The sequence below is a fragment of the Chlorocebus sabaeus genome, chromosome 20, assembly GCF_047675955.1.
Source record: "Chlorocebus sabaeus isolate Y175 chromosome 20, mChlSab1.0.hap1, whole genome shotgun sequence".
In the NCBI taxonomy this organism is placed as follows: Eukaryota; Metazoa; Chordata; class Mammalia; order Primates; family Cercopithecidae; genus Chlorocebus; species Chlorocebus sabaeus.
The window spans coordinates 84,599,411-84,614,869 of record NC_132923.1 but is presented as its reverse complement, the minus strand read 5'-3'; the positions used below and the strand labels follow the sequence as shown (position 1 = coordinate 84,614,869).

The window sequence follows — 15,459 nt, the reverse complement described above, 5'->3', positions numbered from 1 at the left end:
GCTGAGGGTCCTGGGCCGGGAATTTATGCTTCGCTGCAAGGACATTTTGAACAGGAGGGTGTTCACGCTCCTGGACTATCATAGTAGCCCTGCAGATCATGGTTCTTTCCTTTCCTGAGAAGAGAATACCTAGAACAGACATTGATTCAGCCCAAGTGTACGGTTGTGACTCCATAAATTGGCCAATTTGATCTGCAACTCCAAAAGGGTCATCTAACAGTGGCTTGAGTTCCCTTCTTAGATTTCTAACCTCTGAACTAGTTAAGTGGGCATTTACGAAGCCAATATCCCCTCCTCCTAGTGGTACTTCCCTTAAGGGAAAAAGGATTAGGGCAGACTTCTTTGAGGAAGAGAGGAAAGGAAAGTTTTGGATATCCCTTTGGCATTGTTCTGTTTCCCATTGGAGCTTTCCTGAGGAAAAGGCATATTCGGGTGGCTGTCCAGCAGGGATGTGGAGTGGCAAGGCCCATGGGGCGGGGTTATATGAGGGAGGAACTGAGTGTTCAGCTTGGAGTGGAGGGGTAGGCAGGGGAAGGACTGAGTGTTCTGCTTGGGGTGGAGAGATAGGCAGGGGAAGGTGGTCTAGAGGATCCCATGCATCTTTAGATACAGAATTTGACTTAGGTAGGTTGTCTTTGGGAGGTATTGAGTTTGGCTTTGCTTTCTCATCCTTTAGGGGATGGAGAAGGACAGGTCTTTTTCTCCAACATAGAGCATAATCTGTTTCCTCTTGAGAAACTGGACTTTTATGATTGACCTACTGGCCAAAAGACTGAAGGTCTGAGGATGGGTTCCTTAGTCCAAATAAAACAGCAATACTTTATCATATGCTGTCTTTTCTTGTGTTTGGTCCTTTCATTATCCTTCCAGTATTTTAACATAAGGCATAGGGGACTGTCAGGGAGAATTTTATTGTCTGCTTGGCCTTTTATAGTCCCTGTCTTACTTGGGGTATTTCCTATCCTGGCAGTTGGTGAGGCTAAATGTTTCATATTAGAGATTTCTTGTGCTCCCATGTCCTAGAGGCTGAACCTCCCCTTTTCCCACTGGAGGTTTCTTGTACTCTTGTGAGCACCCACTTCGTCCTTATTGACTGCTTCCCTTGTGGGAATTTTAAGTCCCTCTTAACATTGTCGGGTTGGTATGATCCGCTGACTGGAAAACTGCCCTAAGTCCTATGAGGTGACCATGGAACCAAGTCTGGACTCCACACTCGTTTCATGCACAGTGGCTCATTTAACTCACACACTTTCAACCTCCAGCCACCTAACTCATTCCTTTCATCCCAGCCACCAAGGAATACTTTGTCACCCCAATAGCAATGTTTCTTACCTTGGTCTGTGCACAGAGTTACCTGGTCACTGTGGAATTCTTAAGGATCTTCCCTACATCCCATGTTGCTGAGAGTCTGGATTTATTCATCACTTTGGGCGGGATTCGATCCTCCACTCCTGGGGCCACCACAACAAGGCAGTGGGATGCGTCTCCCTGTGAAAGATAATCACTAGTCCCGCCCCCCAAGGAGAATGGGATCCTGGACAAGCCCCCAAATTTGTTGGAAACAAGTGCTCAGCGTAGCCAAAAGAAACCTGCGCTTAGAAATTTTCTCAGCAAGGCACTTTACTTCTGCAGAAGGGTGCTGCTCATGCCTGTTACAAATACAAGAGCACACCAAACTAAGGGAGGGGTTTTTAACCCTAACACAGCTTCTGTTTCTGTGTATTTCCCCTATTGGCTGGGTTGGACTGCACAATCTAAGCTGATCCTGATTGGCCAAGGCTTAAACTTTTCCAAATAGGGTAAATGTGCGATTTGTGAAGGGGTGGTGGTAAAAAAGAAACGGTTAGACTTAACAGAAGAGAGGGTAGGATTGTTTACAACTTATGACCAGGAAGTTGAGTCTTTGAAGAGAAACTCAGTTATCCCAACATCTGGGACAGGTCTCAGTTTATTTAGAAAGTTTATTTTGCCAAGGTTGAGGACACTCAGGAGGTCCCGATGAAGCAACTGTGTTGTCTGAGGTATACACCCAGGGTTCCTCGTCTTGTGCCAGGAAAATTTAGGACACCGACACACACGGGGAGTTTAGGAGTGGAGGTTTAATAAGCAGAAGAAAGGAGAAAGAAAAACAATTCTCTCTATTGAGAGAGAGGAGTCTTCCGAGGGAAAAGACTGGCAGGTGGTGGATGCACTGAATTTTATAGTCCAGGTTGAGGAGGCGGTGTCTGATTTACATAGGGCTCACAGATTGATTCAATCAGGTATGAAGTTTACATAGCGTGCAGGGAAGGCTGGTTGCCTCACCCTAATCTTACTATGCAAACAAACTTTCTCCTTGGCAGATGCCATCTTACCTGCTCCTTACTGTGTATGTGGCTGGCAGAGAAGGGAAGATGGAACCTCCATCTTGAGCATGTCTAGTCCCTAGTTCCTGCTGGCATTCACCCGTGCAAGCTCCCAACTTGCTTGTCTATGTCTACAGCTCAACTTCACAAACTACTCTTTGTTTGAAAATGATTTCCAGCCTTTCCAATGTGGTGAAACCCCATCTCTACTAAAAATACAAAAATTAGCCGGGCATGGTGGCACGAGCCTGTAATCCCAGCTACTCGGGAGGCTGAGGCAGGAGAATTGCTTGAACCTGGGAGGCAGAGGTTGCAGTGAGCTGAGATCATGCCCCTGCCCTCCAGCCTGGGCAATAGAGTGAGACTCCGACTCAGAAAGAAAAAAGAAAATGATTTGGGGCTGCTTTTCATTAAAAAGAAAAGCCTTACTGAGGACTCTCATACCCTTACTATCTGCCTAGGTGATTTCTTCTTAACTCCTGTATCACTGACAACATGTGCCCAGGGTAGTCAGAGCACAACTTGGTTTTACACATTTTAGGGAGACATGAGACATCAATCAACATATGTTAAGATGAACATTGGTTCTGTCCAGAAAGGCGGGACAATTCAAGGCAAAGGCAGCACTACTGGAAGCAGGGAGGGGCTTCCAGATCATAGGTAGATAATAGACAAATGATTACATTCTTTTGAGTTTCTGATTAGCCTCTCCAAAGGAGTCAACAGATGTGCATTTACCTCATTCAGCAGAAGGGTGACTGAATAGAATGGGAGGGATGTTTGCCCTAAGCAGTTCCCAGCTTGACTTTTCCCTTTAGCTTAGTGATTTTTGGGGCCCCAAGATTTTCCTTTCAGAAGGGGTAGAAAATGGTGGAGGGTATATAGGTGAGAAAGTTTACAAAAACTGATTACACTACTCACTAATGGAATGTTGCATACTCTGGCTGAGTTATCTGACTTTTCCATGTAAGCTGTAAGGAAAGGCATGGGACCAGCAGTGTTTGATAGGAAACTGAGCCCTTTTTCTCTTCAGTTGAGGATGAAGCAGAGGTACTTGGCAGCAGTGCCTTTACCAAAACTCTGAGTCTGCAGTTGGCAAGCTATTTCTCCTCCTTTAGCCTTTTCACATGGGAATGTGAGAAAAGAGTGCCCTTTTCTGCCTTCATTTGTCAAAATCTCATCCTTCAGGTGTTGCCTCTTTAGGAAGTTTCCACCCATTGTAGCAAAAACTCTCAGTTACCCACCAAAATCACCAAAATCCATTTTTCCCATCTATAGTCGCCGCAGCTCTGATGTTGCAGTCCAGTCAGCCTTCTTTGCAGTTGTGTATGCACCATCACCGTTAGGATACAGCATAATTCTATCACCACAAAGATCCTCATTGCTACTCCTTTGTAGCTGCATGTACCCTCTCTCCTGACTGTCCAATATTTAATGACTTTTTAAAGTTAAAAACATTATTAAAAGTCATAGGAAGAGCTGGGCTAGCATAAAGACAAATACTTTTATGTTCCTGGATGAGAAGACTTAGTATCATTCTTTTTCCTGAGTGAGGACTAGGTTAGGAATTCTAATTTCTCATGGTTGATTTTACTGGCACTCTATTCCTGCTAATTTTTTGTGTATTTTTACTAGAGACGAGGTTTCACCACATTGGCCAGGTGGGTCTCAAACTTCTGACCTCAGGTGATCTACCCACCTTGGCCTCACAAAGTGCTGGAATTACAGGCATGAGCCACCACGCCTGTCCAGGAAATACTTGAATAAGTCAGTTAAATTCCCTGAGCTTGTTTTCTTATTTGTAAAGTGAGGGAAATATCATTGACACTTTTATATACCTCAGAGGAGAGGAAAACACTACCTTTGTAAGTCAAAGAAAGTTCATCACTTATTATATTTAAAGTTTACAAAGACAGGCTATTACATTTCTGGTTTTCTCTCTTTTTCATGTTTTGCTTACTCAGACTTTTTGGGGAATTTGTAATTTGATCTCCCTTCCTTGTATTATATCAGTAAGAAGCCAAGCAGAATTTTCAATTTGGAAAGAAAAATTTGAGACACTAAGGAAATAGGTGTGGAGATCATGATAATGATGGAAACGAGGAGATAATAGGTAGCATTTACTTAACACTTATTATGTGCCCGTGGCATCTGTTAAGTCATCGACACACCTAGTGTATATATGCCCAGAGGACGCATTTGGATCGATTAACAGTAAAGAAAGTTTAGAAATGGTACTTGAAGAGGGTTAAAAGAATAACCAGGTCAGGGCCAAGTGCGTGGCTCACGCCTGTAATCCCACCGCTTTGGGAGGTTGAGGTGGGCGGATCACTTGAGGTCAGGAGTTTGAGACCAGCCTGGCCAACATGGTGAAACCCTGTCTCTACTAAAAATACAAAATTAGCTGGGCATGGTGGTGCATGCCTGTAATCCCAGCTACTTGGGAGGCTAAAGCAGGAGAATCAATTGAACTTGGGAGGCAGAGGTTGCAGGGAGCCAAGATGGAGCCATTGCACTCCAGCCTAGGCAGCAAGAGTGAGACTCTGTCTCAAAAAAAAAAAAAAAAAAAAAAGACATAACCAGGTCAGAGTCATCATTAGCATTTTGGAAGTCGTATCCCTTACTCCTGTACTTAAACTTTCCTGTCATTTTCCATTTGAAAAAAGTTCTGTAAGCTTTGTTCTTTAATAGAAACACAATTTTATACCAAACAATGATTCCTTTCCCAGCATCTGAAATGTATCTGTTGAAGCATAAAATGATCACAAAGTCTGCTTTTTATATTTAGTTATATTTTGTTGATTGTCAGCTTACAGGTTTTTAGAATTTATTAGCTTAAAGATTTTATAATATATCCAGTGGGATGCCAGATTTTATAGTTTACCATTATCTGGAAAGATTTATACGAGATTTTATCCTTGTGTATATACTTAAGATTTATAAATTATATTTTAATAATTCAAAATGTAATACACATTTACTTTTTAGATTTAAACAAGTCTCTTAAGTGGTGTTTCATCACCGATGGAGAATTACTTCCAAGCAGAAGCTTACAACCTGGACAAGGTGTTGGATGAATTTGAACAAAACGAAGGTGAGAATTTACATTGGTGAATCTCTTTGCGTTTGTGGTATAGAGAATGTGGGGATATATTATTTAATAATATACAGGAGAAGGAATAACATTTTTTAGCACTAAATGCCAGATACTTACAATCCCCAGACCTTCTTATTGCCATTTTATAGATGAGAGTAGAGGCAAAGAGAGGTTAAGCAAGTTTCTCAAAGTTGTCTTGTGAGCAAGTGGCAGGATTAGAATCCAGGCAGTGTGACACTAGAGCCTGAGCTTTACCTACCCTATACAGTGAATGTATTGTCAAGAAATGGGCTTGCATTTCCTAAACTAAGAAAAATAGCTCGTTCCGTATTGATTGCCCAGTAAAGATACATTTAAAACTATTTATATCACAACTGCCTAAATGGTTAATTATATATTCTCAAGCATCAGTAGAAATGTCCACTTAAGATTCACTTCTTTTGTTTGTTTGTTGGTTGGTTGGTTGGTTGGTTTTTTGAGAAAGTCTTGCTCTGTCTCCCAAGCTGGAGTGCAGTGCTCACTGGAACCTCTGCCTCCCTGGCTCAAGTGATTCCCATGCCTCAGCCTCCAGAGTAGCTGGGATTCCAGGCACCCACCACCATGCCTGGCTAATTTTTGTATTTTTAGTAAAGAAGGGGTTTTGCCATGTTGGCCAGGCTGGTCTTAAACTCCTGGTGTCAAGCAGTCCTCCCTCCTCAGCCTCCCAAAGTGCTGGGATTATAGGCATGAGCCACCATGCCTGGCCAAGAGATTCACTTCTAATTTCCCTCTTGGTTTAACTTGAATGGGTAAGCTGTAATTAAATTTCTTCCTCCTTACTGTATTTCCCCTGTGTTCTCTATTTCTAACAGGAAATGGCATTAACAAGTTTACAAAGTGATATATTTCCATCCAAAGTCCATGATTCCAGTCCAGGCAACATGACGAAACTCCATCTCTACAGAAAATACAAAGAAAATTAGCCAGGTGTGGTGGTGCACCTGTGGTCCCAGCTATTCGGGAGGCAAAGGAGGGAGAATCACTTGAGCCCTAGAGATAGAGGCCGCAGTGAGCTGTGATCATGCCACTGTATTCCAGCCCAGGTGACAGAGCGAGACCCTGTCTCAAAAAATAATGTAGCCCATGATTTTCATATTGGTTTACAAACCTTTGCTATATTCAGTGATTCAGGCTATTCGTTGATAGCAGATGGGAAGACAGATTAGTTTTGATTTTGTTGCTTTAGATCTTTAATAGAGCCAGCCTTAAACTGAATATGGGATCATGACAGTAAGGAGGGAAGAGAGAGAGGAAGGCTACCAGAATGGCCTGCTCTTCTCATATTTTACCATTGATGACCTAACACTAACCTATATTCCTAGACTCATTCCCGATTCATGTAAATGTGAAATCTAATCATTTGGGGTTTTATGTCATCCAGGTGGGCTTTGTACATACCAAGCTGGAAAGTATATTATTTTCTGAGTTTCAACTGTTTGTATAAGTATTTTCTTAATCTTTTATTTGATTTAGCCCTCTGTGTATCACAGTTCTTTGAGTCGTAAGTACCTAGATGTGTATTACACCTAATCATGTGAATACTGTGCTAGAATACCACTGGCTCTAATCAAACTCTTGGTTCATTACATTTGTCTCTTTGTGACTTCTGTAGTTTCTATTAGGGTGCTTTGTGTATAGTTGTTTTTCAATACATTTTTGTTGAATCAGTAAAAATATTTTAGTTAGAAAATAGAGCAATTGCTTATAAAATAATAACTCCTTTAGAAGGAGAAAGATTTCTGAAACCAGCTTCTTCGTTGTAACTTTGTGGTTCATTTGTTTGAACTATTTTTTTGAATCTCACTACCAGTTGCATTAAAAACTATCACTTCAAGCCTCGTGGTATCTTAGAGAATATACTTTAAATAAAATGATTTTTCATTTTGTGTTAATTTATTTTCTTATTTAAATGAAAAAATATACCACAGACTGTGATGACACTAGGCAATTAACATTATGCCCAGGTAGGAGGCAGTTGAATAATGAAAATTTTAATACCCAATCATTTCTGTTTGAACATTGCTAAATATTCTTATAAGAAGCTGTAACTATTTTTTTGTTTCCAGGAACCATATTGGAAATATGACTTATTTGCTTTTTTTTCCTTTTCTTTTAAGGAAGCCTGTGTTACTAAACTTCAAATGTCTATAAAATCTCTACTGGTTCAAATTTGGTAAATTCAGGATTTGACGTTTCAGAGGATACTAAGCCCATTCTTCACACAATCTGAGTTTTATGCCCTTTTAAACAACAACAACTACTTCTTTACACTAATTCTTTTCTCAACCCAAACTGATTTACTTATTGCCTCCTTAAATTCTTATATTTGGGGATATGCTTTTCCTTATTCCTCTATTTATTAATGCTTTCTTTTCCAAACTTACATAAAACTGACCTTGAAGCGTAGCCCAGTTCTTCCTGCCTCCATGAATTCAAGCTCACTTGCCTCATCCTGGAAAATATCTTTCTCCTCTGAATTTATTTTCTACTCCTACATAATAGTTTTCAGATACACTGAGTCCTCACTTGATGTCTTTGATAAGTTCCCGGAAACTGTGACTTTAAGCAAATTGACGTACTGTATGCCGGAGAACCTTAACTGTTACTTATATCAATTAGCTTATAGTAAAATTAGCTTCTTTATACAGTGAGTTGTTTTGCTTATAATTGCAGTTTCCAAGAACCTATCAACAATGTTAAGTGAGGACTTACTATACCTATGCTACTCCATACTGCTAATTAGATATTTGTATGTATCTCTTATTCTCCCAATGAGATTGTATCCTTTTTAGAGGCAAGAGCTATCGTTTAATCTTCATGTTCCTCAATCCTGATGATTTTACTATGGTAGATATTCACTTATATATTTATTGTATATCTACTACCTATCAGGCACTATGCAAAGTGAGGACTTATATTGACAGAAATGATTTCTGCCTTCAGAAATCATTCAGTGGTTGAAAGAGAAGGGTAAATAAACTATTGCATTTCAGTGTAGTAAATGCCTTAATAAAGTTTTGATTAAGGTGCTATGGAAACATTGAAGATTAATGTTACAGATGAGGATTGAGGTTACAAATATATCTGCATAATTTCAGGGCCACGATTATCAGAGATACTGGAGGAAGAAAGCAGGAAAGGCACTGAATGCATTGTTCCTTATTTCTCTGATTTACTTAGACATATGCAATAGCCCTGTAACTTGAGAGAATAACTTAGCCATTGTAGTTATGATCTGTTAAAAACTAAACAGAAACATTATATGAAATTATGCTGGCCGGGCGCGGTGGCTCAAGCCTGTAATCCTAGCACTTTGGGAGGCCGAGACAGGCGGATCACGAGGTCAGGAGATCGAGACCATCCTGGCTAACATGGTGAAACGCCGTCTCTACTAAAAATACAAAAAACTAGCCGGGCGAGGTGGCGGGCGCCTGTAGTCCCAGCGACGTGGGAGGCTGAGGCAGGAGAATGGCGTGAACCTGGGAGGCGGAGCTTGCAGTGAGCTGAGATCCAGCCACTGCACTCTAGCCTGGGTGACAAAGTGAGACTCCGTCTCAAAAAAAAAAAAGAAATTATGCTTACTGGTAGACTATAAGAAGGTTGATTTAATATGATAAATGAACACTTTTTGCCCAGTGTCCTTAGATAATAATATAAATATGAACCTGATTAATATTTTGTATTGTGACAAATACAATACAGTATTTTGTATTGTGACAAATACAATATCTGCTTGTGACATGGTTACAAGCAGAATTTCACATACCGTGGCAAACATTCTTTTAACATGTGTTGGGAAAATTTAAAATATTTTTAAGTAAAAAGTGTAATAAACCCCAGTGTACCCATCATCCAGCTTTCACAGCATTTCATATGCTGCCATTTTGTTTCATTTATACCTTTATCACCTTCTCACTTCCTGCTTCATTCTTATTTTTTTACAGCTTTTTGAAAGGTAAACTTTATATATATTAGAATGCATAGATCTTAACTGTCCAGTTTTGACAAATGGGTATATCACTCAAACCCACATCCCAATTATGATATAGATTGTAGAACATTCAGTCTCTACAGAAAATTTCATTTTCCCTCCTACTTAATTACTTAGCCACTGTTCTAATATTTTTTCCATCTAATCCATGAGATTAGCACCTGTCCTGGCTTTGCTCAATCCAAGGGTGCTTTCCCCTCTTCTGGGTCCCATTCACCTGTGGGTCAGTTTAATTATGTTACTAGATTGAGGTAGAATTCTCTTGTTGTTTGGAGTAGTCTGAGATATTACCATTTGGTGACATATAATTGCAGAGAATTGTCTGAAATGTGTTTTCTTATTTTTAGCCCCGAATTAGAAATCTAATATCCTTGGAATATTTAATTTTCAAAGGATAGTTAGAAATGTTGATTAACTTAGTCATAAGCTTTTCTAGTGTTACAAGCAAACTTATTGTAATTACTTATTTTTTTTCCAGATGAAACAGTTTCTTCTACTTTATTGGATACAAAGTGGAATAAGATTCTAGATCCCTCTTCTCACCGGCTGTCATTTAACCCTACTTTGGCCAGTGTGAATGAATCTGCAGTTTCTAATGAGTCACAACCACAACTGAAAGTCTTCTCCCTGGCTCATTCAGCTCCCCTGACCACAGAGGAAGAGGATCATTGTGCTAATGGACAAGACTGTAATCTAAATCCAGAGACTGCCACAATGTGGATTGATGAAAATGCTGTTGCAGAAGATCAGTTAATTAAGAGAAACTATAGTCGTGATGATCAATGCAGTGCTGTTGAAGTGGGAGAGAAGAAATGTGGAAACCTGACTTGTCTGCCAGATGAGAAGAATGTTCTTGTTGTAGCCGTCATGCATAACTGTGACAAAAGGACATTACAAAACGATTTACAAGATTGTAATAATTATAATAGTCAATCCCTTATGGATGCTTTTAGTTGTTCACTGGATAATGAAAACAGACAAACTGATCAATTTAGTTTTAGTATAAATGAGTCCACTGAAAAAGATATGAACTCAGAGAAACAGTTGGATCCGTTGAATAGACCGAAAATAGAGGGGAATTCTGTTAACCATCTGTGTGCTGCTTCATCTGATAGTCTAGCCAGTGTCTGTTCCCCTTCACAATTAAAGGATGATGGAAATATAGGTAGAGACCCCTCCACATCTGCGATTACAAATTTAACGGTTGATTCAGTAATCTCATCCCATGGAACAGATGGAGGTCCTGCTATTAGAAAGCAAGAGAACTATATACCAGATGAGGACCTCACTGGCAAAATCAGCTCTCCTAGGACAGATCTAGGGAGTCCAAATTCCTTTTCCCACATGAGTGAGGGGATTTTGATGAAGAAAGAGCCAGCAGAGGAGAACACAACTGAAGAATCCCTCCGGTCTGGTTTACCTTTGCTTCTCAAACCAGACGTGCCTAATGGGTCTGGAAGGAATAATGACTGTGAACGGTTTTCAGATTGCATTGTGCCTAGTGAAGTTAGGGCTGATGAAAATGAAGGTTATGAACATGAAGAAATTCTTGGCACTACAGAATTCCTTAATATGACAGAGCATTTCTCTGAATCTCAGGACATGACTAATTGGAAGTTGACTAAACTAAATGAGATGAATGATAGCCAAGTAAACGAAGAAAAGGAAAAGTTTCTACAGATTAGTCAGCCTGAGGACACTAATGGTGATAGTGGAGGACAGTGTGTTGGATTGGCAGATGCAGGTCTAGATTTAAAAGGAACTTGCATCAGTGAAAGTGAAGAATGTGAATTCTCCACTGTTGTAGATACACCAGCAGCAAATTCTCTATATAATGGTTGTGATTCCTATGGAATGCAGGGCCCAGGTGTTTCTTTTGTTCCAAAGACTTTACCCTCCAAAGAAGATTCAGTAACAGAAGAAAAAGAAATAGAGGAAAGCAAGTCAGAATGCTACTCAAATATTTATGAACAGAGAGGAAATGAGGCCACAGAAGGGAGCGGACTACTTTTAAATAGCACTGGTGACCTAATAAAGAAAAATTATTTACGTAATTTCTGTAGTCAAGTTCCATCAGTGCTTGGGCAGTCTTCCCCCAAGGTAGTAGCAAGCCTGCCATCTATCAGTGTTCCTTTTGGTGGTGCAAGACCCAAGCAACCTTCTAATCTTAAACTTCAAATTCCAAAGCCATTATCAGACCATTTACAAAATGACCTTCCTGCAAACAGTGGAAATAATACTAAAAATAAAAATGATATTCTTGGGAAAGCAAAATTAGGGGAAAACTCAGCAACCAATGTATGCGGTGCATCTTTGGGAAACATCTCTAATGTTGATACAAATGGGGAACATTTAGAAGGTTATGAGGCTGAGATCTCCAGTAGACCATGCCTTGCATTAGCTCCAGATAGCCCAGATAATGATCTCAGAGCTGGTCAGTTTGGAATTTCTGCCAGAAAGCCATTCACCACTCTGGGTGAGGTGGCTCCAGTGTGGGTACCGGATTCTCAGGCTCCAAATTGCATGAAATGTGAAGCCAGGTTTACATTCACCAAAAGGAGGCATCACTGCAGAGCATGTGGGAAGGTAAGTTGCATGCATAAGCTCAGAAATCTGGCATGCGCATTTTGTAATGCTGAATTAGATAGTAATAAAGGTAATGTAAGGTGAATATATGTCTGGTTGAGTTGACATAAATAGCATTTTTGAAAACCCAGTTCTAGTAAATTTCTGTATAAAAAATGACCTCACTGATTCTTAGATAGTATATACACTTTTTTTTTGTTGCCATGATTTACGCTGAATCAGTTTTTATGAAGAGATGAGAATTGAGGAAGTGTAAACTTTGTGGTTTCTGTATTGATAGCTACTTGGTTAATGTAATAGTTTGAAATAAGGAAGTTATTCTTTCAGTTTAGGAAATATTTGTCATTAACTTTTATTTCATTATTTATTGAAAAATGCATTTAAATACAAAAAATAAAAATAAAAATTACGTTTAATTCTTGAAAAATATTACACTTAGAATCCATTCCACTTTTTTCTGTGAGATTTTTGCCATTATACGAAACATTCTGGAACTCTTTATACACATGCACACATATTTTTGTCTTTTCTCCTATATAACTTTGATACAAAGTAGAGATGAAGTCGGTAGATTTTTATGACAAGGTTGTAAGAATGAGATTCCTTAGCTCTCCCCAAATTTTGTTAGCTAAAAACGCATCTAGTTTTTTGTTTGTTTGTTTGTTTAGAGTTGTAAATAAGGAGGGAAGGAGATTTTATATTTTTGAGATTTGGTGCCAGGTCTAGAATAAAATATCAGCTTTGTTACTATTAATTACATAACTTTACTAAGCCTTAGTTTTATAATCTGTAAAAAGAAACCAAAAAAGATTAATAGCTTTTATTGGGCTGTTGTCAAGATTAAATGAGATCTGAGAAGTCATAGTGCTCAATGATTAATCTCTTCCTCCCTTCTTGCCTGATTTTTTGGTCCATCTGTATTAATTAGGGTTCTTTCAACTTCAAGGAACAGAGTATTTGACCCCCAGTGACTTAGGTGAAAATAACATTTATTTCATCTAAACAGAAGCTGTGAGACTCAGTGATTTATGTCTGGGTGCAGAGACAGGATCATGGAAGTTCTCTTGGTCTTCCCCTCATGTCAGAAGGTAGTATCTCAGTTCTAATTATCAGGTCTCAACCTGACAACTTCCTAAGCACAAAGAAACTGGCTGGGGGGCAAAAGAGCCTACTCTACTCTTGCCACCCTCTTATCAGGGAGGAAGGGACCTCCAGCAACTTCCTTCAATTTACTGGCCAGTTTTAGACCATGACAATTATAGGCAAAGGGGATTGGGATTATCTAATCAATCATGTTTTATCTCCTGGGGCTGAGCACAATGTTGCCTGACTAAAGGTGGGATTCTGTTAACAAAGGAGAAGGGAAAGTAGTGATATGTAGGATGAGTAAGTCTAGACGTGTAATCTACAACATGAGGACTCTGCAGAATAAAATTATACTTTATTTGGGATTCGTGCTCAATGAGTAGAGTTTAGTTCCTCTTGCCACAAAAACGGGTAACTGTGTGAGACAATAGATAGGTTAATTTGCTTTACTATAGTAACCTTTTTACTATCTGGATGTATCTCATCACATCATGTTGTGTACCTTAAATGTATATAATAAAATTTATTTCAAAAAAAGAGGAGGAAAATGGTTCCTAGGTGGGCAGTCACTAAGGTTTACTAGAAAATCCTAGCACAAAAGAACCAAATTACCGGGAGCAGAAAGAAGCTAAAGCTGACACTGGGCTGTTGGTCTCTGATTGCGAAAGCTTGAAGAAAATGATGTGTCTAATTCCTAAATATTTTCCAGTCTTCTTGTTGTTAGCTGAAATACTATTTGGAGATTAAATTCATCATTCTTACGTTGTTCTGTATTTTGCTTACTGTAACACTTTCTGAAATTTTTGCTTTCTTAAGTAAATAATGAAAACATTTTTGGTAAAGGCCAGCACATCCAGTTACAATGAGTAAATAGGTACCTTAGGTGGATTCAGAAAGAAAATGATGCACAAAATGCATCACAAAATGCAAAATGGTTGGAATTTTTGCTGAGTGGAATTTGTGGAATTTATGAATTCATGGATTCATGTGGATTATGAATTCATAATTTCATCTTTTTCCCTCATTTACCTTAGAGATGTTTTAAGTATTAATGAGATAATATCTAAAAATCCTTGAGCTTCTCAGAAGCAAAGGGCTTATAAACATAGATATTAATTGGATTATGCTGGGAATGCAGCTAGAAAAATACCCCAAGCGATGTGATTTTGTAAAATAGTGTTATATATTGAAAAAAAGAAAGTTTGTTCCATTTCAGTAGAAATTAAGCATATATAGTAATTACTTAGCATTTATAGCTATATTCCCTTTACTGCAACAAGCATATATTGTATCTAATATATAAAAGGTTCTAGGCTAGGTATTGGGGATTCAGAGGTATGTAAATTGGAATTTATGATCTTATGGGAATTTTTTTTTTTTTTTTTTTTTTTTTTTTTTTGAGAGACGGAGTCTCTGTTGCCCAGGCTGGAGTGTGTGGCGTGATCTCTTGTGATCTCAGTTCACTGCAACCTCTGCCTCCTGGGCTCAGGTAATTCTGCTGCCTCAGCCTCCTGAGTAGCGGGGACCACAGGCATGTGCCACCACACCTGGCTAATTTTTGTATTTTTCGTAGAGATAAGGGGTTTCACTATGTTGGCGAGGCTGGCCTGGAGCTTCTGACCTCAAGTGATCCACTTGCCTTGGCCTCCCAAAGTGCTGGGATTACAGACATGAGCCACTGCGCCCGGCCAATCTACTGACTTTCTAATTATGATTTCATTTATATCTTATCTTAGTTTATTATTTGTTTTTACAATTCAGTTCCAAGCTCCATGAGGGTAAGGATTTTTTCTGCCTTGATTGCTGCTGTATCCTCAGCCCTAGGGCATGTGGGTGCTCAGTAGATATTTGTTAGATGAATTAAAAAATAAATGAATACTATTTCTTAATGCAGCAGTACTTTTTTTTTTTAATCCAGTGCCTTCAATCTTTAGATGATGGTATCAAATTTAGATATAATGGGTGTAAGAACTTTGGAAAATATTTTTAAATTAGTCATATGTATTGCTCCTACTTAAGAACAGATTCAAACCAAAATATTTCTTTCCCTAGTTTTTTATTTACTTATATACTGATGGGAATGAATAGATATGAGAGTAGTAAGTAGCTGCTTTGGAATATTACATGTCACTTTTACAGTTTCCCTCATACTTTGCATGAAAATTTGTCTTGCCTTGTAATTGATGTGATTTTAGCCATCTGGCATGATAAAAACAGGACCAACATTTAAATTAATGGGTTCTAGTGAAGCTGAACCCAGGGAAATATTTTCCATTACACACCCTCCAAAAGGCTGTATTGGTTAAAAGTGGTCT

General features: G+C 39.0%; 1 protein-coding gene across 1 annotated transcript in view; it reads left to right on the top strand.

The window, feature by feature from the left end:
* The window catches only part of ZFYVE9 (zinc finger FYVE-type containing 9), a 139,806-nt gene that overhangs the window by 12,082 nt on the left and 112,265 nt on the right, over window positions 1–15,459 (top strand). The window contains exons 2-3 of the mRNA XM_007978756.3: window positions 5,334–5,439; window positions 9,951–12,058. Coding sequence (XP_007976947.3) covers window positions 5,370–5,439; window positions 9,951–12,058 — 2,178 coding nt within the window. The 5' untranslated portion in view covers window positions 5,334–5,369. The remainder of the gene's footprint in view (window positions 1–5,333; window positions 5,440–9,950; window positions 12,059–15,459) is intronic.